At 66.3% G+C, this 20,576-nt stretch overlaps 1 protein-coding gene and 4 long non-coding RNA genes across 5 annotated transcripts; all 5 read left to right on the top strand.

Annotated features, from left to right (window-relative positions):
- The first annotated feature begins 134 nt into the window (after positions 1-134).
- Positions 135-1,013, top strand: LOC135328366 (uncharacterized). The gene is made up of 3 exons (XR_010389198.1): positions 135-208; positions 688-792; positions 979-1,013. It is a non-coding gene; the product is annotated as an uncharacterized LOC135328366 (long non-coding RNA).
- An 8,906-nt stretch (positions 1,014-9,919) lies between these two features.
- On the top strand, positions 9,920-10,946 carry LOC135328103 (uncharacterized). Its single transcript, XR_010388826.1, has 3 exons — positions 9,920-10,051; positions 10,413-10,535; positions 10,787-10,946. It is a non-coding gene; the product is annotated as an uncharacterized LOC135328103 (long non-coding RNA).
- A 2,398-nt stretch (positions 10,947-13,344) lies between these two features.
- On the top strand, positions 13,345-13,864 carry LOC135328101 (uncharacterized). Its single transcript, XR_010388824.1, has 3 exons — positions 13,345-13,423; positions 13,627-13,696; positions 13,809-13,864. It is a non-coding gene; the product is annotated as an uncharacterized LOC135328101 (long non-coding RNA).
- Positions 13,865-14,095: 231 nt separating this feature from the next.
- LOC135328266 (maestro heat-like repeat-containing protein family member 2B) lies at positions 14,096-19,238 on the top strand (the record flags this gene model as incomplete). Its single annotated transcript, XM_064511166.1, has 14 exons — positions 14,096-14,171; positions 14,406-14,525; positions 14,723-14,830; positions 15,135-15,294; positions 15,628-15,746; positions 15,947-16,091; positions 16,309-16,361; positions 16,815-16,922; positions 17,251-17,370; positions 17,558-17,653; positions 17,818-17,967; positions 18,342-18,464; positions 18,824-18,894; positions 19,079-19,238. Coding segments are annotated over exons 1-14 (1,599 nt in total), but the record flags the coding sequence as incomplete, so codon positions are not given.
- A 127-nt stretch (positions 19,239-19,365) lies between these two features.
- Positions 19,366-20,244, top strand: LOC135328102 (uncharacterized). The gene is made up of 3 exons (XR_010388825.1): positions 19,366-19,439; positions 19,919-20,023; positions 20,210-20,244. It is a non-coding gene; the product is annotated as an uncharacterized LOC135328102 (long non-coding RNA).
- Positions 20,245-20,576: the final 332 nt, after the last annotated feature.

Below are 20,576 nucleotides of genomic sequence, written 5' to 3'. Positions count from 1 at the left end.
TCAGCTGCCCCTCGGTGGGGGCCCAGGTCCGGGCACCCCATGCTCCGGCAGCCGCTGGCTGCGCTGGCGTCTCCGCAGGGTGCCCGGCCTCAGTCCCCCTTTCTGGTGTCAGGGTGTGCAGGCGTGGTCCCTGCGAGCGCTGGGCCAGCTCATGGGAGCCCTTCTCTGGGCAGAGCTGGCCCCCATCCGCTTCGAGGACATGGTGCAGGTGAGCGTCCTCGGCGTGGCAGGGAAAGTGTTGCCGCTGCCGGAGCGGGGCAGAGCCGTGGGGATCGTGCCCGTGGGGCTGGTCTGAGGAGGGGAGCTTCCCTGTAACTAGGTGCAACGCCCACATTGGCGGAGAGTGGAATGGTCCTCGTTCCAGGCCCCCTTGCCCAAAGTTTGGATCCAGGCTTTTGCCATCGGCCGCAGCTTCCTTGCAGGCAGCTTGCAGTGTCCTGCAGAGCCCCTAGATGAGCCAGAGCTTCTCCCCAGCCGCAGCTGTGAGCGAGGGGTGCTGCACAACTCAATGCTGCCCACGGCAGGAGCCCGGAGTGGGGAGGTCCCCACGGGGAAGGGCTCCTCGCCACGGGCCGGGTCGCACAGAGAGACCGGGGCCGTGGAGGTAGCAGGGTTGGGAAGGGAGGGGGCCAGCGAGGGGTGTCGAGCAGAAGGATGCCCGTGGTGAGACAGGTCTGCCTGTGCCAGGTCCTGCGGCGCTGGCTCACCTCGGCCCACGCATGCGAGCGGGAGAGGGCCCTGCAGGTGTGCGTGCAGGTGCTGGGCTCTTATGAAGAGAGATGCGAGCACAGGGTGAGTGGGGACCCCATGCACAGGGAGCTCTGTGTGGGCAGGCGCTGGGTTTGGGGCCTCCTGGGGCTGCAGGGCAGCCCCTCGTTTGCCCCCAGGTCAGCTGCGGCTTGGGGGCAGTGAGGCCGGGAGAAGGAGAGCGGCCACGGGGCTACCGGTGACCTTTTTGCCTGCCTCTTGCTCCCACAGCGAGGCCGTGCCTGCGAGTGGTTCGGCTCCCTGGCAGGACTGCTGGGGCCTCTGACGTGCGACACGTCGGCCGCGTCCCGCTGGTGGGCAGTGACCTGCCTCGGCCACCTGCTCCGAACAGGAGGTGAGGAGAGCGGGCAGAGCTGTCCCCGCTGCTGAGGGCAGGATGGTGTCCCCAGTGCCAGGGACCGTCCCTGTCCGCAGCCGGACCCTTGCCTGGCTGGCAAACCCACTGCTCTACGTTGGGGGGCCCTGGCTTGACGTGGCCTTCGCCACCCTCCCTTGGGTCCTCCCTTATCCACCCGCGTGGCCGGAGGTTGGTTCCCCGCGAACATGACTCCTCTTTCTCCTGGCTGCAGCCGAGAACACAGACGTGGCGCCCTGGACCAACGAGATCGGGCGCCTGCGTGAGAGGCTCAGTGCCGTCACCTCTGAGTCTCTGCTGGCCACCTCCACCAACATCGCGAAGGTAACTGGCCCCTGGAGTGCAGAGTGGGGGCCACAATATGTATGTGTGTGCGTGTGCGTGTGCGTGTGTGTGTGTGGGTGCTGCTGTCAGGACGTGAGTTTTGCATCTGAGCAGCCTGTGAGGTGGTCGCTCGTGTTTCTGATTTCTCCCCAGCTCGTTTGCAAATATTTCCCCCGAGGCCAGGCCTCAGGCTTCATGAGCAGCATTGTGGAGAGCCTGCTGTGCACCAGGCCCGTGTGCGCGTGGGCCACTGAGCGGTGGACGCTCACCTTCCTGGGGGATTGCGGAGAGCAAATATTCCAGGAGGAGGTGAGAGAGGCATTTTTTGCATTCACCTTTGGCTGCTCTCTGTTGTTGGCTGTTGGCCCCGAAGACAGACGGGGAAAGGACGTGCCGAGCCATTCTTTGTCGCCTTCCTCCTTTCAGGTGCCCAAACTCGTGCACCTCCTTTACACCTGCCTGCGGAGCACCCGGCAGAGCGCTCGCAGGTGCTTTGTGCTGCGGGCCGTGTTCCTCCTGGCCCACTCTCACCCACAGCCAGTGCTTGACAGCCTCCTCCAGGCGTGCCTGCCCACAGACAGGTCTGTGCACTCGCCCTTCCCTCTGCCGCCAGACCCAGCCGTGGGGTGTGCCTGCGTGGGGGGTCCCGGTCGGAAGCAGGTGGTTTTTCCCCAGGAAAGGCGAGCGCTGCAGGATCACGGGCTCGTTTCCCTGTCCGGACCTGGGCATCGCCATCCCCGATGCAGACGAGGGGAGCGTTTGGCCTCTCGTGAGGGTGCCGCAGGTACCCGGGGATGCGGGCTTACGGGCAAGCATCTGTTCCCTTGCAGCGACATGGTGGAGGTGTGGAGGAGCCTGGGGAGAAGCGTCCTGGGGTGCCAAATCCTGGTGTGCTTAACTGAAAAGTTAAGGGCAGTGGGAAAGAGCAGCCACAGGAGCGAGTGCTGCACTCGGGAGCTGGGCAGCAGCCAGGCTGCCCTGGAGCCTCGCACGGTACGGTCAGCGGCCCAGGCATTAGTGCCACTCCACGTCTGCTTTCCAGCTCGTGCTTCTGCACAAGGGAGTTTTGTGCCCTTTGCGAGTGCCCGTGGAGCCTCGCGGGGTGCTGTGCCGGGGTGGCGACAGCGTTAGCAGTGTGGGGAGCCGGGACAGTTTGCTGCTGCTGGGCCGCAAGGCTGTCGCTGCAGTGAGAATTGGAGACAGTGAAAGCTCCCTGGCTGGCAGGGGCCGTGGCTGGTGGGAAAAGCCCTTGTTTTACCAGGTGGCTCTTGGTTGGATTTCTCTGCAGATCACCCACGCCCTCTGCGAGGTGGTGTCAGTGCTGCAGAGGAAGACACTGGTCCAGCGCCTGCTTCCCTACCTGCTTCCCGGCCTTCTGAGGCAGGTCAGCGAGACGCTGGGGGAGGAGCTGGCACCGTCCGTTGGGGACCTGGAGAGCGCTGACATGCCGGGCAGGTGAGGAGCGGCAGTGGCAGGAGTAGGGGCAGGGGCAGGGCTGGCCTGTGCCCCAGGTCTTTGGTCGTGCGGTCCATGGCCTTGCAGGAGCACCCAATTGTCCCGCTGGCACTGGGCTGCCTCCGTGAGGTGGTGGGACTGGTCGCTGCAGGGCAGCGCGCCTGGGGATTTGGCCGCAGCACGGTCGTTCCTGCCCATAAACTCTGTGTTGCGGCCGGGGGCCGTTGCGGGGCTCTGCTGAAGAGAAATCTTCCCCCAAACTGCTGTGCCTGGAGCTTTCTTTGGGTTTTTTCACCAGCCTTTTTGTGGCGGCATTGGAGCTGGTGCTGGCGAGGTGCCTGGACAATCGGTGGCTGCGGCTGCTCCGGGAGCAGGGAGCGTGGGCGTCCCTGGCAGAGCCCCGGGCTCACAGCACCGGCGTGTGTCTCCTGGCGAGGTGAGAGCCCGGGATGCGCCCGGGGAAAGGGCTGCTGGGAGCTTCCTGCGCACTTGGGAGCTCTGCTGAGGTGCAGAGCGGTGTCTGCGTGGGAGCGGGAGAAGGTGGGAGTCGCAGCCTGCGGCCGTCCCGCGTGACTGCGTGTCACGAGCCTGCTCGTGCTCTGTGCACAGCGTGCTGCTCCGCGCAGAGCTCGTCCCACAGCGCCTGCTGCAGAGCCTCTTCCCCTGGCTGGATTCGCCCTCCGCCAACCTGCGGCTCACGGCCACAGCTTGCTTTGCCGAGGTGAGGCAGCAGCAGAGCAGGGGGGCTCGGAGGGGTTCCTGCGTCTCGCCCGGCGCGAATCGCGGCCGATGCTAGCGGCCACGTGACTTGATTGCAGCTGATGAAGGACAAGCTAGTGGAGGAGAGGAAGCTGCTGAAGCCGCTCCTAGAGGCCTTGGGGGAGAGAGCGCGCGACCCCGTCAGCACCGTGCGGCAGATGGCCGTGAGAGGTCTGGGCAACGCGGCCAGCGGAGCACCCGCGAAGGTGAGGCGGCCTTTCCTGGGCTCTGAGCGCAGCCCGGAGTGGAGAGCTGCCCGGGGGGCTTGAGGAGCCCGGAGAGAGGAGCAGAGGCAGGCGCGGGGCCGTGCTGAGGCCGCGCTCCTTGCTCTGGCATCATCAGGGTGGCAAAGGGGACACGGGGTGCCGGCTGGGGCTCCTGTGGCTGGGGTCTGCTCCGGGCTTGCTCCGGCAAGTGCCGTCCTTGGCGCCGCGGCGGAGAGCAGCGGTGAGAGGTGGGAGCAGTGAGCAGTTCATGCGCCTGTCGCTCTGCAGCTGCGGAGGCACGGGGCGGCCGTGGTGTCGGTGCTGCTCAGAGGCCTGGAGGACGCGGCCAGCACAGAGGTGGCTGCCGAGAGCCTGCTGGTGCTGGCGAAGGTGCTGGGGCTGCTGGAGGCGAGGGCCGTGGGCTCTGCCTTTGAAGAGATCTCCAGGGCCAGCCGGGCGTTCTGGGGGGCGGTGAGTGGAGTCGCTCGTTCTCCTGTTGGCAGGTGGGAGTCGTCGCGGGGCTGCCGTCCCCCGCGGGCAGCACCCCGCTGGGGCCAAGTGGCTCGTGCGCGGCGCCCTCGCTCGCAGCCTCTGCCCAACGGCCTTTCTCATTGCAGGAGGAAGAGGTGCTGCGCCGCTCGGCCTTCGTCCTCTATGGCGCCCTGGCCTCCTCCGCCTCTCGGAGGAGGTCATTTTTCAGCAGAGAGGTGGAGGCGGCATTTCCCAGCCTGGTGCTGCACCTTGGGGACCCGGCCCCGGCCGTCTGCAACGTAAGAGCCCTTGGGCTGCTCTGGCCGGCGCGTGTTGCCGACGTGTCCGCAGGCCTTGGCTGGTGCTGCTGCGGCGGCGAGGTTCCTCGCTCAGCTCCGGGGCTGGCGCGCAGCATCCCCATGAGCAGGCCCGGTGCTCTTTTCCAGGCGTGCAAGGTCTCCCTGCACCTGTGTGCCCCGTTTCTGGGGTTGAAGAGGGTGCGGCAGCGCATCGCCGCAAGCATCGGGCTGAGCGCGGCCGAGCTGCAGGATGAGATCTGCAGGCACCTGGTGAGCGAGCGCTGCGCTGGGGTCGTGTCCCTGCGCCGGCCACCCGCCCTGTGTCTCCCGCGCCGGGGGGCCACGTGGGCCTGGGCTGTGGGTGGAGGGAGGATGGAGGGGGGACGGAGGGGCGCTTGGAGCCAGCGACGAGCTCCTGCGCCCCTGTGTTGCCCCAGGCCCAAGACTGCCCCGCGCTGCTGGAGAGGCTCTGGAGCACAGCCCGCAGCTGCTGCATGGGGAGCTGCGTGGCGCCGCAGGCGGCAGCCGTCCACGTCCTGGGTGAGAGGCAGCGCTGGGTTCTGGCACTGCTCGCGGCCGCGTCCCCGGGTCGGGTCGGGGTCAGGGGTCGAGGTTGAGGTCGAGGTGGGGTTGGGGCCATGGCGATGGCCGTGGCCATGTCCTGACAGTGGCATCCTCATGCCAGGCCTCCTCCTGGACACAGTGCCGACCGCGTGGCTGCAGCAGCAGGACCTGGTGTTCCCGTCGGGAGGTAGGTGCTGGTGGCTGCACTGCTGCCCCACGGGCCAAGGCGGCGTCCGGAGGCCCCGCGGATGCCAACAGCTGGGGCGTGCACGGGGCTCGCACGGCCCTGGGGTGCTGCCGGGGAAGCCGCCCTGGCCGGGAGCCACGGGGTGCCGGTGGTATCGCGGCCAGGCGCCCACGGTGCCTCTCCGCGGCGTCGGTGTCGTTGCAGCTTGGTGGAGGTGGCGGTCCATCGAGGCCCCCCGCACGTGGCGGGCAGCAGCCGCAGTGCCCCACGCCGGGGGCCCCCAGCTGCTCGGGGCAGGAGATCAATAAAGCTGCGTCCTCGCAGGGAAAGTGCCAGCCGTGTGGGGCTCTGTGGGGGGTCTTGCGCCGGCCCCGGCCCTGCCACCCCCCAGATGTGGCCTTGGTGCAGTGTGGCGCTGCCTGGGGACACAGGGGAGTGGAGAGAGCGGGGTGAGGGGGGCCTGGGGGTGACGGGGGCAGTGGGAGCAGCCTGGGGCACTGGGAGCTCTGGGGTGAGTAGGGCCTATGGGGTGGGACTGGGGATGAGAGGGGCCCCAGGGGGAGTAGAGGGACCGAGGGGCAAGTGGGGACAGTAGGGGGCACTGGGGACACTGGGAGGTGCCTGGGGGCATATGGGAGACTGGGGGGCCTGGGGATACTGGGAGGTGCTTGGGGCGATGGGGGCAGGGGGAGCAGCCGGGGGCCCTGGGGGCACTGGGAGGTGCTTGGGGATACTGCGGACACTGGGGGATACCAGGAGGTGCCTGGGGAAATGAGGGGGCACCCAGAGTTGCCCGGGGAGACCAGGGGGAACTGGAGTGAGAGGGCTGATGGGGTGGGACTAGGACTAGGGCTGGGAGGGGCCCCAGGGGGAGCAGAGGGACCGAGGGGCAAGTGGGGGTGCGGGGAGCACTGGGGCTACTGGGGGGCACTGGGAGGTGCCTGGGGACTCCGGGGTCACTGGGGACACTGGGAGGCACTGAGAGGGGCCCCGAGGGGGCAGCGGGCAGGGCTGCTCCCCAGGGGCATGGCAGGACCGCGGGTGCGGGGGGGGCGCAGCGCTGGGGCCGGGCACGGGCAGCCCGGTCCCGCGGCGGGGGAGCGGGACTCACCGGTCGCCCCGCACTGCCGGCACGTCCCACCGGTCGCCCCGCACTGCCGGCAAGTCCCCTGCAGCGCGCGCGGCCTGGCCGAGGACGGCGGGCTCGTGACACAGGCCGCGGCGGGGCCGTTGCCAGGGCCGGGGCCGCTCTGAGGCCCGGAGTGCGGGGGCGGGGCCGGGCCGGGGCCGCTCTCGGGGGTGGGGGCGGGGCCGGGAGCTCGGGGGCGGGGCGGTGCCAGGGCGCATGCGCGGGCCGCCGCGTGCGAGAAGCTCAGTTTGGTCTGTCGCGGCTGCCGTCGTTCTGGTGCCTCCGTCCCACTTCCGTCGCCCCGCGTGGCGCTGGGGGCGGGGAGGGCGGCGGCCCCAGCTGAGGAGTGGGGGGGCCTCGGCCGCGGGGGAGGGGACGTGGGGGAGAGCCAGGGCTGGGGCTGCGAGCGGGCCGGGGCTGCCGGGCAAAAAGAGGCCACATCCTGCGGGTTTGGGGGCTGGAGGCTGTGTGTTCGAGCCAAGACCAGGTGCCCAAGCCCTGCGTCTCTGAGCTCAGAAGCAGGGCTGAAGCCCTGTGGTTTTGCATCAGCAGCAGAGGCTTAGCGCGCCATTTTTGCGGTTGGAAGCAGAGGCTAAAGCCTGCGTTTTGGGGGCCAGAAACAGGGGCTTTCAGTTAGCTGCTTTTGGTGCGGCAGCGCTGCCAGGGGATGGAGCCCGCGGGCCAAGGCGGCTCTGGCTGACAGGAATTGAAAGGGAAGAAGCAGTTTGTCCAGTGCCCTCCCCCAAAATCAAAAAGAGCACTCAGGGGATTTTTTAGGAATGGCTGGGTGGTGTTGCCTCTGCATACCTCGTTTTGGATTAACGGCAAAGCCTTTCTGTGAAGCTGTTAAGGGGCCGGGAGACTTGCTGGAGTGGACTCCCGAGCGCCAAAAAGGATTTGATGAACTCAAGATTGCTCTCCTGAGTGCTCCCGCATTAGGACTTCCAAACCTAACAAAGCCATTTGAGCTTTAGGTACCTGAGAGAGGGCACCAGGCTATGGGACTACTCGAAGCAGTTAATAAACCCAAAGAAACAGCAGTAGTGCATTGCAAAGTGCACCAATCTGGACAGACTGACATAGTTCAAGGGAACAAAAGGGCCGATGAGGCTGCAAAAAGCGTAGCATTGTCCGTGTCGGTAGCAGCATCAGTTCCAGAGAGAACATTAAAAATGGAAATTCCCGTATACACTGAAAAAGAAAATAAATTAGCAGAAATCCTGAAGTGCAGAAAGACTTCCGAAGGATGGTGGGTAACATCTACTGGACAATGTGTGGGAACTTTGCCGGTAACGAAGAAGCTGATGAAGCAAATACACGCTAGTAGCCGCATGGGAGCCGAGGCGTTGGCTGAAACAGCTACAAGGTTTGCTGTGGGAATTAGTATGTTCCTAATTGCAAAGGGTATTACACAAAAACGTGAACTCTGTCTTAGAAATAATCCCGAGAGTCAGAAGAAGCCCCTCCCTGCCAGGGGAAGTAAAAAGGGCCTTCACGCCCGGGGATTACTGGCAAATTGGTTTTTCTGAATTACCAAGCTGTAGTGGACATAAATATTTGTTGGTAATTGCTGAGACCTTTTCAGGATGGCCTGAGGCTTTGCCGTGCCATAGCAATAAAGCAAGGGAGGTAGTGAAAATGTTATTAAAAGAAATCATACCAAGATTTGGGGTACCAGAAGGATTTTCTTTGGATAGGGGACCTCATTTTATAGCAGAAATAGCACAGGAAATCTCAAAAATACTGCAAATTAAATGGGATTTACATCCCCCCTGGAGGCCACAATCCAGGGGAAAAGTGGAAAGAACGAATCAAACAATGAAGAGACAGACAGGGAAACTGCGTCAGGAGACTCAGATGAAATGGACTGATGTCTTCCCTCGGGCATTATTAAGACTCGGAATAACCCCAAGGGGTAGGGAGAAAGTTAGTCCCTTTGAGATTCTGTATGCTGAACCTTAGCCTGTAAATTTAACTGGAAATGCAATTCCAATGCACATTAAGGGGGATCAAATTTTAAGGGATTCTCTCTTGTCTCTGGCAAAGGTTCTTCCTTCTCTCCGCAGGTACATCCAGTTAAGATCTCCCGTGCTTTTAGATTCACCTGTACATTCATTGCAGCCGGGAGATCGAGTGTGTCTTCGAACCTGGAAGGATGAGCCGTTGAGAGAAAAATGGAGAGGACCGTATCTTGTACTGCTAACAACAAATGCTGCTGTGAAGCTGCAGGGAATTGATTCCTGGACCCACTACACCTAAGTGAAAGCAGTACCTCGAGAGACGTGGAAAGCTGAACAAGTTCAACCTTTAAAGTTAAAAATATATAAAGATATCTGAGTTGTATTAGAAGTGAATCAGTTCTAAATTTAGACTGTGTAATTAATAATTTCTTAAAGTATGGACTCTTGCAAAGACCAGCTTTGCTTTGCCTTTGTGCAGCGCTGAGCCCAGGGAGCCCGGGTCTATCAGAAGGCTCGTCGAGGCTGCAGGGACGCAGCTCCTAAATCCGGAGGGAAGGGCGATAACGTTGCCTTCCACCTGGCACCAGCTTTTATTCCATGACCTTGTAATGAATTAGTGCTGCTACATCTAAACAAAACGCTTGTGTTGTGGGCTGGCCGGGGGACTGGAGAGCAGCTTTGCAGCCTGCATGACCTGGCAGCTTGTGGCCCGATGCCGTCAGGCCCCGGGTGCCAGCGAGGCTTTCTAGGCGACCGAATGACCAGGTGCTTGTGTGAGCAATGGCGCGAACTGGCTCCCAGGGCCTCTCTGCCGGAGCACTTGCCCCTGTGTGACGGCAGGAGACAGTCGCCGCTGGAAAGGGCTGGGGGCCGAGGAGCGACCGCGAGCGCTGGAGCCTGTGGGACAGTGCCACGTTTGGGGTGTGTGTGTGGGGGGGTGTCCCCGGTGCCTGCCCCCCCCAGCCTCACGTTGCCAGCAGCCCTCTGTGAGGCGTTGGGGCCCCCGCGTGTCACAGTGGCCCTTGTGGGTCCCCCACCTCCCCGAGGCCGGCGCTGGCCCAGTGGCTCGCGGCACCCATGGGAGGAGGTGCTGGTGGAGCAGCGCATCTGTATAGGGAGTCCTGCCACGATGGGGGTGCTGCGAGCGCTCCGAGGTGGGGACCGGCACCGCGCTCAGCACCACGCCTGCCAGCACGCTGGTGGGGGGGACAGGGACCTGCTGGTGCCCATGTTCTTGGCACAGGGAGAGCCAGGGTCACGCGCTTGGGGCCAGCCCCAAACTGCCCCGGGCTGCTCTTCCCCAGGCTGCACAGAGCCGGCTCCACCGGCCTCTCCTGCCGGCCCATGCTCCGGCTGGGGAGACGTTTGCCCGACTCGGGGCCCGTCCCTGCGGCTGCTGGAGCGATGCAAACCCTCGGTTGCTTTCCTTCCAGGTTTCTTCACTTGTGTAGGTGCCCAGTCGGGACCTGCGCGTGGTGAGGACGGTGGCAAGGCGGCCGGGTCTGTCCCTGTGGCCATCGCTACCTTTGCCACCGTGGTGACTTCTCTGTTGAACCGGCTGCAAGACGCCGAGGTGAGGCGGGGGCGTCCTGCGGGGCTGCGTGGGGTTTGAGGGCTCCCCGCAGCACCCTGGCTTCCCCGAGTGCCGCAGGCTGATCTCGCCCAGCGGCACCTCTGCCCTCCTGCTGCGCCTCATCCCAAAACGCTGATCCTGCCGGTGGTGCTGGGCGGAGGCTCCCGCGTGCCCTCCTTTCCCACAGGAGGTGGCGGTGTCCCCGGGGTTGGGGGCGGGGTCAGGAAATCCCAGTGCTGGGTTTCTCGCCTGCTCCCGACGGCTGTGCTGAGCGGCACCGGCAGCTCGTCCGCGGCGTCAGCGTGGCGGAGCTGCTGCGGGGCGGCATGTCCCATCGCTGCCGTGTGCGGTGTGTCCCCAGGGCAGCAGAGCGGAGACCTACCGCGAGCTGGAGAGCGTCTTGTGGGGCGACGAGAGCCATCTGCAGAGCTCTGAGGTGGACAGAGTGATAGCAGTGGCGTTGGAGGACCTGCGAGCGGCCCAGGTGAGCTTGTTCTCTCTGAGGGTGACCCCGGACGCCGGCGCCCGGCCTGGCCGTCCTATGGAGAGCCTTTGGGACTTGTCCTGGCGGGGGGTTGGGGCGGTGGCCCGGGGCTGTGCAGAGAGGTGGCCGCGGGGCTGTTTGTGAGCGAGGGACGGTCGGAGTCAAGTTACGGGTTGTGTGTCCTGCCTGGAGGCCGAGCCGTGGGAGACGGCCGGTCGTGCTCCTGCCACACGCGAGCTGCTGTCTTCCAGGGTGGGACGGCCTCCGTGAGGACGGCGGCTAGTGATGTCCTGGTGGCGCTGGCCCGCTCCCACTTGTGCGACGTGGTGTCGGCGCTGCAGGGCCACCTGAAGGCCCTGGAGGAGACGTCGGAGGAGTTTGTCCTCATCACCCTGCGCAACCTCGCCACACGCTACGGTACGGCCCCCCAGCCTGCTGCTGTGGGTTGCAGCGGGTGCCGGGCGGGAGACGGGACTCCTGCCCCTGCCCAGAACGGTCTGGGCTGGGCTGGAGGGAACCCGCCAGAGACCAAACACGCCAGGCTCTGCCCTGCATCGCCCTCGCTGTGCCCAGGGCTTTCCCACGCACCTCGGGGAAGGCGGCCGGCACACGGGCACCCTGGCAGGAGCCTCCTCGTGCCGGGGCCTCTCCCAGTGCTGCGGCAGCTCTCCCGTCCCCCTGCCCCTGGCACAGCCCCGCGGCCCCGTAGCCTTGGCCCTGGTGCGGCAGCGCTGACGGGGGATGGAGCCCGCGGGCCAAGGCGGCTCTGGCTGACAGGGTCGCCCACCCCTGCCCTCTCTGCAGCCCTGCAGTGCGTGCCCTTTGCGGCAACGACCCTGTCAGCCCTGCGCGGCGTGCTGAGCGAGGTGGGGAGCGGCCGGATGCTGTGCGCCGTCTGCGGCGGTGAGTTTTGGGTCCATGGTTGGGCCACAGGAAGGGGAAGGAGAATGGGGAGGGGGAGGGGGAGGGATCGGGGTGGCCCTGGGTGCCTCGCCGGGGTCTCGGGGCCGGCATGGCAGGGCTGAGCCTGCGGCGAGCTCCAGCCTCAGCAGCCGCCAAGTGCCCTCAACGTGCGGGAGCAGCGGGTGCAGCCGGGGGTGGAGTCCGTGGGCTGGCCGGGATGGTGCTGGGTGCAGGTGCCCTGAGGAGCTCTTGGGTCCCTGCCTGGTCTCTCTGCTCCCGCACTTGCCTCCCAGTTTTAGCTACCTTTGGCCGAGCTCTGCCCAGTTTTGTTCCCCCCCCTTCTCCTCCCTTTCCCTGAGGGCAGCCTGGCTTTGTGTTGGTGGGCTTGAAGGGAGAGCATGGGAAAGAACAGCCAAAACCTCCAAGCGTGTGCTGAGGGGCAGACGTTTGGGAAGGGGGAGGCCGGGGCTGCAGCGGGCAGTGGTGGAAGGGAGCGAGGCTGTGCGGAGGAGAAGGTGTGGTGCTGGGGCGGAAGAGGGGAGAAACAAGGCAGCGTTGCCATCCAGGTGTCTCAGACCATGGCACAACGCGTCCCTGAAGGCAGATCTCCTTGCAACCTGTGCCCTGGCGAGCCTGGCCTGGGCTTAAAGCAGGCCCGGGGGCCAGTGCAAGGTCTTCACCAGTCAGAGACTTTGGTGCGATCCTGTTTCCCTTCTTGTGCTGCAGTTCTGGAGCAGTGGTGCAGCAGCATAAGCATGTACTTCCGCGAGGGGGAGAAAGGTGCCTTCCCTCGCCTGGGGCCTGCCCAGCTCTGTGCCCACGTTTACCCGCTCTTCTGCTACGTGAGCAGAAAGCGGCGGTGCTGCGAGGAGGAAGAGGTGAGTGTTGATGCTCTCGCAGCCGTGGGCAGCAGTGGGGTTGTCCGCGGCACTGTGCGAGGGGCCAAAGGGAGCAGGCTGGTCGCGAAAGCGCCCCGAGCCGGGAGTCCGGGGACTGGGGGCTGCCTTCTGGGAAGCGGCCGAATGCCAGGGCCTTTCGACGGGGGAGGCTGGGGGTGCCGGGAGGAAATGCTCTCTGTGCTGGCCAGCGAGCCCTTCTCACCAGGGGCGACAGGGAAGGGGAAGCCCCCGTGCGGGAAGGGCAGGCTGGTGTCTGGGGGAGGCGAGCGCTGGAGAGACCCTCAGCCCTTGACACGGCGTGTCACCGTCCCTCGGCAGGTCAAGCAGGCTGTGCTCAGGGCGATGGGTGCCATGATGGGTGTCCTCCTGCACGTGGAGGAGCACCGTGAGCACGCCTGGGAGCATCTCCTCTGGCTGCTGCACCAGTATCGGGAAGTCTGGGACCCCTCTGGGGTGACCGTGGTGAGGCATTGTGCGGGACATGGCGCGGCCAGGGGCCATGGGGGTGCCGCGAGGTGTCGGGGAGCTGTGGGGTGCTGGAAGGAGCCAGGTCCCTTGGAGCAGGAACGAGGAAATGGGGGCCCGGGGCTTTCTGGGCTCATGCTGGAAGAAACCAGCATGGCGGGAGGGCCAGGAGGGAGTGGTGAGTGGCTGGGGCGAGTGGCTTGGGAGGGGAGGCTGCGCCGCCTCCCGGGGCTGGGAGTGTGTGAGGAGGTCTGCCCTCACGCCCAGGGCCGCGTCCAGCCCCTGTGACGGGGAGAGGTGCAAGGGGGGGCAGTGTGCCAGGAAAGGCCATCCCGGCAGGGCTGCGTGGAGGAGAGAGACCTCGCGGTGCTGCTCTGCGGGAAGGATGAGCCAGAAGCCCCGTGCGGGGCTGGGGTTTCCCTGCAAGTGGGTTCCAGCCGCGGCATCTCCCAGCGATGCTGCTTTCTCGCTTTCTGGGTGGCTCGCAGTGACAGCCGCCCTCTCCCTCCCTCCCACACTCCCTTGCAGAGTCTCAGCTATTTCCTGGGGGCTGTGGCAGACATTCAGACCCGCGTGCCCCGGGCCAGGCATCTGGCCATCGCCACTGCTGTGCACCAGCAGGTAAGGCCTGGTGCCGCGTTGCTGGCCTGGGGCTCCTGGGCAGCCTTGGCTGCTGCACAGCTCTGCGTGTGCCTGGGGCTCGGGGCTCTGGTTGTGGCTCTGTGCCCAGAGCCACCCGCGAGACGAGCGCTGACAGTGCGGTTGCTTTTCTGTCCCTCTCCCCGCCGATCCGGCTTTCTCTGAAACGTGCCTTGTTCCCACAGCTCTGCGATGAGATGGAGCCGCCCAGCCCAGAGCACAGAGCAGAGCTGTGCCGCTGCATGGTGCTGCAGGGTAAGCAGAGGCGAGCTGGTGCCGCACTGCCGTGTCCCAGCAGCTCTCTTGCGAACCTGCCCGAGTGGGAAGACACTGCTCACTGATGCCAAGCGTGATTTCTTCCCCACAGCCCGAATTTGCCCGGAGGAGACCATCGAGTTCCTCTACTACAAGCTGAGGAACGGGAACAAGGCCGATCGTGTGGCAGCCGTGGCAGTGCTGCAAGCTCTGGTCCGCTCTGACGGTCAGTAAGGCAGGCCGGAGAAATGGCGTCCCCCTGGGATGCTGCTGCTTCTTCTGACGCGCAGTCTGGCCCTGCTTTTCTGTCCCGCCTGTGTATGGAAAGCCGGGGAGCTGTGACGAATCCCTGCAGGAACGGGGGCTCGGCCTCAGCACCCACCTCTCCTTGTCTCCTGCAGCCCCGGACATGAGGGAGAAGCTGCCCCTGTTTGCGAAGCTGGTGCAGTCCGTGTGCCATGACCGCGCGGCCCAGGTGAGCTGGTTTGGGCAGGGCTGGTGCTGCCACCGGGGCAGAGCAGCCCTTTTGCCGGGCAGAGCCTGGCGAGGCCATAGCCACAGGCCAAGGCAGGGCCCGGGGCTGGAGGCCGGTGGCGGCCAGGGAGTGAGGGCTGCTGCTGCGCGGCCCAGCCAGAAGGGCTGCAGCACGGCGAAGGCAGCTCCGCTGGGCTTTGGGCCGGGTCGTGACTGCAGCCTCTCGTGACTGCAGGTGAGGAGGGCAGTGCTGCATTTCATTGGGGAGCTGCTGCGCTCCAGTGCCCCAGGCTGCTCGGCGTGGGACGTGGTGGGGCACCTCTTCAGCGAGTTCAGCCGGGCCTCGGGCAGACTGGTAAGGGCAGAGTGCGGCACCGGGGCTGCCTCCCATGCCCTGGCCGTGCCGTGTTGCCGTGGGTGTCCCTGGCAGCGGGGAGCCCGGCACAGCAGGGCCGCCGGCCACAGTGCCCCAGAGGGAGCGGCCTCCCTGTCGCATGCATCGCGAGGTCTGGGATGGGGCAGTGACGGGTGTTTCCCGCGTCTGTCTTGCAGGCAATGGGAAACCTTAGCATGGTGAAAGCGCGGGAAGAAAGGGCTGTTCAGAGCCTGTGCGCCCACGTGCTGGGCACGCTGGATGTCTCTGCCGGAGCGGTGGCCAAAGTGAGTCGTCCTCCACCTGTGCGCTGGGACCCCCCACCTTAGCCACCAGCGCAGCTGAGAAGAGCTGGGGCGAGCTCTGCGGGGCCGGACTTGCTGGTGCTGGGAGGGGGAAAGGGGTGCGAAGGACAGCGGGCGAGAGGGAGAGAAGGTGGAGGAGGAAGGCAGGGCGAGACCACAGCTGCTGAGTTAGGGAAGGAGCGAGGCCGAGGGGCTGGGCCGGTGCCGGAGATGCGGCAGCGATGGGGGAACTGGACCGGAGGGGTGGAAACGCCAGTGTGCCAAATGGCCTGGTTCTTGCCTGCAGCTCCTGTGGCCGAAGCTGCTGTGGTACGTGGTGCCAGCCAAGTACACGGGCATGATGGTCCCGCTCTGCCGCTGCCTGCGCAGCCTGGCCGAGAGACGGGACAGGGCAGAGCAGGAGCAAGAGGAGGCGGCGCCTGAGGCCCTGGAGTCTGAGGAGCCAGGTGGGGAGCAGAAAGTCATGGCGCGCTGTGCCAGGCTGGGTGGGCGCAGGGCAGTGCGTGTGCCTGCGTCCCCTGCCAGCCCCACGCAGGGGCAGGGGCAGGGGCAGAGCCACCTGGCGCTGCTGCGCCCAGCTCTTGCCGGGGCCCAGGGGCTGGTTCCTGCCGTGCTGGGGCTGCCTTCAGCGGCGGCTGTTCAGCACAGGAGCCCGGCAGGGACTGTGCGGAGGTGGCGCGGCCGGGGTCCCCTTCAGCCCCGCGTGAGGGCTTGGGACATGGGGCGGGCAGGGCCCGGTGGGGCTGGGCGTCTCACGCAGCCTTTCTTTCTGCCCACAGCCGCTCTGCCAGCTCCCCAGGCCCTGCTGGCTCGCCTGCTGGTGAGTAGCGGGGCCCCGGGGAAAGAACTTTTGTGGCTGGGGCAAGGGCAGAGGGCAGGAGAGACGGTGCTGAGGCCGGTGCCGGGTGCCCCGGGAGGAGGCAGGAGCGTGTCGCAGGGTGCCTGTCAGGGGCTCCTGCTCCTCCTGTGGCACGGCAGTCCCTGGGCAAAGCCACTGGCTGCCTGCTGCAAGCCGGGGCAGTGCTGACCTGCCTGCCTGCAGGGTAGCCACAGCTCCTGGGGCAGGAGCGAGCCCATCTCTCTCCTGCCCTGGCCTAGGTGGTGGCGGCAGTGGCTCCACACGCAGGCGGTGGCCGTGGAGCCGCGGCCCTGCAGCTGCTGCAGGCGCTCCCCGGCACGATCCACGGAGCCGTGGGGGCGAAGTGGGCCGCAGACATCCCCCTGCTGCTGCAGCACCTGGCAGGTAAAGTGCTGGCGGGAGGGAGAGGCTGGGGGCGGAGGGGGCAGCAAAATGCCCTCAGCTCCCCAGCCTGGCAGCAGGGAACGGTGCCGGGTTTGCGGGCGCTTGTCAGCCTGGTGGCCTGAGGCTTTGGGGCATCAGACTGCAAAGGAGACACCCGGGCTCTGCCGTGGTGCTCGCTGGGATAACAGCGGGGGCTTTGCTTCCTCGGGCTTTGCAGGAACAACAGTGAGCTCCCTGGACGTGGCCGAGTGGGAGAGCCTTCTGCTGAAGGTACAGCGTCCCTGTGGGGGCCCTTGCTGGATAGGGCAAACGGGGGGCAGGAAAAGTGGTGGGAGGAACCTGGGGGCTCCCTGTTTGGGCACTGAGCGGTGCGGGCACGTCCCGAGCCCCCGGTGCCTGCCCCAGCCGTGGGTGCTGCCCGCTCAGAGGAGCTGCTCTCGGCACGTGGGGCACAGCTGAGCACAAATGCAGCCGAAGGCTGGGGCAGAGGCCTCCAGCGTGGCCCCATGCCGTGGCACCGCCTGCTTCTGGCGTGTGCCGAGCCCAGGGGCCTCGAGTGGCGCATTAGGGGAAGAGCGAGAGGCAGGTTGCAAGAGGGGCGGGTGAGGAGGCAGGCTGTCGCGAGGGGGAGCTCTGCCCCGCAGTCTCCAGGGCCACTTGGATGAGCAAAAGGCCCCGGCCAAGGGCAGGGGGGCGTTTGCTTCATCTCCCACTCTGCCCTAGTTCCTGCAAACCTCTCTGGAGCTCATTGCGAGCGAGGCCTGGACCGTGGGCCTGAGCCAGGAGCTGAGCCGGCAGCTGGGCAGCTCTCCCCGCCTGTCCTGGGAGAAGGTTTGTTCCCTGCGTGGCGTGGCTGTGGCTCGTGCGCCCCGAGGGCTGCGGCGGCAGAGCCCGGGGACACTCAGGCCGGGGCGAGGGCTGGCGGTGGTGCTCTGCCGCGCGGGCTGGTTTCCCTGCTGCCTGCTCTCTTTCCCCACGAAGGGGCTCGCACTCCCCTCTGTGCTGAGCTGGCGGCGGGGCCAGGCTGGCCGCTGGCTGCTGTGGGGCCGGTGCCATGGGCACCTCGGCAGGTCCTGGCACAGTGTGGCCAGTGTGGCCTGGCCCTCTCTGGCCAGGCCGGGCTGTCACCACAGGCGGGGCTCGGCCTCTTCTCTTGCAGCGGTTCCTGTACAAGGCTCTCGGCACGGCCCTGGCAGCTTGTGGGTGTCTCCACCACGTGCAGGAGCAGACCTTGGAGCACCTGAAAGCAGCCAACTTCCTGGAGCTGTGGCAGGCGCAGGTGAGGTTTCCTCGTGTCGCCCTGCTTTCCCGCGTGTCCCCTGCATGTCCCTGGGACAGAGGGGCTCTGCGTGCCCTGCTGCAGCCCTTGCTGCTGTTCTGTTTGCGGCCGTTTCCCTGGGGAAAGCAGAGCCAGCCAGGGCTGGGCGTTGGGGCTGGAGCGACTGCCCGTTTCTGCTGTGCTGCAGGGCATGGTTTCAGTTGTGTCCCGCTGTGCCGAGAGCCACTTCCAGCTGGCCTTGTCCTTGGTGAAGGAGTTCACGGGGACTTTGAAACGCAAGAAGGTAAAGGGCCCGGGGTGTTGTTGCGGGGAGCTGCCGGGAGGTGCGTGGGGAGCTGAGCCGCCGGTCGGGTGCGGGGCAGCTCCCGCCTCGGGAGCGCGCGGGGTCCCGGGCACAGCAGGGCCACGGGCTGACGTCTCGGTGCTTCTCCGTCGACCCCCCGGCAGAGCAAGGCAAGAAGGACCCGCGCTACTCGCGCTGCGCTGCTGGTGATGTACGGCCGGATGGCGCTGCGCGCCCCCAGGGAGCAGCTGCTCGCCCGTGTCGAGAGAGACATGGTGGCGAATGTCCTGCAGCTCTACCGAGAGGGCTGCCAGGTGGGTGCTCGGGGCGCGGGGCAGAGCCGGCCGGGTGCCGCCAGCTCCGGCCTCTCCTGGGCCTTGCCACGCGCACCTCTCCCGTCACAGCCAGCACCAGTGCTGCTCGCCCTGCTGCCGTGGGCCAGGGTCTGCGGGGTCTTTCCAGCTGGCAGCTGGGCAGCTGCTCCCCTCCCCGTGGGAGGCTCCTTCCCAGGAGGGGAGAGAGGTTTCCTTGGTGGGGCGCAGGTGCTGAGCTGGGTTCCGCGGGGCTCCCGGAGGGCACAGTGTTGTCCCTGTGCTGTGCTTGGAGGCGGATCCCCCCCAGCCCAGCTGCTCTTTCAGCCCTGGGGCCTTGGAAGAGCTCCAAGTGTGTTTTTCTCCCCTGGGATCAGGATGCGCAGCTGAAGCTCTCCCTGGTGCAGAGCGTCACTGAGATCAGCCTTGCCATCCAGGCTGCAGGCGCCGGCCCCAGGTTTGAGCTCTGCTGCAAGCGGGAGCTGCTGCAGACCCTGCTGGTGAGTGCCCAGAGCCGGGGACGTTGCGCAGGGGAGCTTTGGGCTCTGCCGTGGGGCAGGTTTGTGCAGAGCCCGATGGTCTCCTGGGGCAGTGCGCAAGCTCCCGAGGGCCCTGAGCCGCATCCCCAGCCGGCGGGGCGCGTGGGTGCTGCTGCTTGGGGCCGTGGCAGGGGAATGTGGTGTGTCCGGGCGCCAGGGAGCTGCCACGTCATCCTGCGGGGCCTTGGTGGGAGCCATGGGGGTGGTGGAGCCGGTGCCTGCGGGGTCTGGCAGCAGAGCCCCTGGCCGGGGTGGGTGGGAAGGCTCTGCGGCACCCCTGCCCGCTGCCCACCTTGCGTGTGCCTGCCTGTGACTTGCAGGAGGTGATTCAGGAAGAGCCCCAGGAGTCCCCGGTGCACCCCCGGGCCCTCGTGGCCATGCAGCAGTTGAGGTAGGGTCTGTCCCTGGGGCTGTGGGAGTCACTGCATGTCCCAGCGCAGCTGGCTGGTCTGGCTGGGGCTGCGGGTGCTGGATTTGGGGCTGTCGATGGGGCCAAGGGCAGTTGTCCTCTGACTCGGCCTGGAGAGTGCTAGTAAGCGGCCTCTCTGTCTTCTGTGCCTTTTTTCTGCTGGCAGCAAGCTGAAGCCCCGTCTGAGCAGGGAGGAAAACCGCCACCTCCTGGCTCATTGCTGCCAGGGCATCGTGTGCCTTCGTCGCCCGGAGCAGATGGACAGGAGAGGGCAGACGGCGGTGGCTGCTTCATGCCCACCGGTAGGCACTGGCCCTTCTCAGCTGCCCCTCGGTGGGGACCCAGGTCCGGGTACCCCATGCTCCGGCAGCCGCTGGCTGCGCTGGCGTCTCCGCAGGGTGCCCGGCCTCAGTCCCCCTTTCTGGTGTCAGGGTGTGCAGGCGTGGTCCCTGCGAGCGCTGGGCCAGCTCATGGGAGCCCTTCTCTGGGCAGAGCTGGCCCCCATCCGCTTCGAGGACATGGTGCAGGTGAGTGTCCTCGGCGTGGCAGGGAAAGTGTTGCCACTGCCGGAGCAGGGCAGAGCCGTGGGGATCGTGCCCGTGGGGCTGGTCTGAGGAGGGGAGCTTCCCTGTAACTAGGTGCAACGCCCACATTGGCGGAGAGTGGAATGGTCCTAGTTCCAGGCCCCCTTGCCCAAAGTTTGGATCCAGGCTTTTGCCATCGGCCACAGCTTCCTTGCAGGCAGCTTGCAGTGTCCTGCAGAGCCCCTAGATGAGCCAGAGCTTCTCCCCAGCCGCAGCTGTGAGCGAGGGGTGCTGCACAACTCAATGCTGCCCACGGCAGGAGCCCGGAGTGGGGAGGTCCCCACGGGGAAGGGCTCCTTGCCACGGGCCGGGTCGCCCGGAGAGTCCGGGGCCGTGGAGGTAGCAGGGTTGGGAAGGGAGGGGGCCAGCGAGGGGTGTCGAGCAGAAGGATGCCCGTGGTGAGACAGGTCTGCCTGTGCCAGGTCCTGCGGCGCTGGCTCACCTCGGCCCACGCATGCGAGCGGGAGAGGGCCCTGCAGGTGTGCGTGCAGGTGCTGGGCTCTTATGAAGAGAGATGCGAGCACAGGGTGAGCGGGGGCCCCATGCACAGGGAGCTCTGTGTGGGCAGGCGCTGGGTTTTGGGCCTCCTGGGGCTGCAGGGCAGCCCCTCGTTTGCCCCCAGGTCAGCTGCGGCTTGGGGGCAGTGAGGCCGGGAGAAGGAGAGCGGCCACGGGGCTACCGGTGACCTTTTTGCCTGCCTCTTGCTCCCACAGCGAGGCCGTGCCTGCGAGTGGTTCGGCTCCCTGGCAGGACTGCTGGGGCCTCTGACGTGCGACACGTCGGCCGCGTCCCGCTGGTGGGCAGTGACCTGCCTCGGCCACCTGCTCCAAACAGGAGGTGAGGAGAGCGGGCAGAGCTGTCCCCGCTGCTGAGGGCAGGACGGTGTCCCCAGTGCCAGGGACCGTCCCTGTCTGCGGCCGGACCCTTGCCTGGCTGGCAAACCCACTGCGCTACGTTGGGGGGACCTGGCTTGACGTGGCCTTCACCACCCTCCCTTGGGTCCTCCCTTATCCACCCGCGTGGCCGGAGGTTGGTTCCCCGCAAACATGACTCCTCTTTCTCCTGGCTGCAGCCGAGAAC

Source organism: Dromaius novaehollandiae, chromosome 4 (assembly GCF_036370855.1).
Source record: "Dromaius novaehollandiae isolate bDroNov1 chromosome 4, bDroNov1.hap1, whole genome shotgun sequence".
NCBI lineage: Eukaryota > Metazoa > Chordata > Aves > Casuariiformes > Dromaiidae > Dromaius > Dromaius novaehollandiae.
Note: the sequence above shows the minus strand (reverse complement) of the source record. Positions and strands in the feature narration are given on the sequence as shown.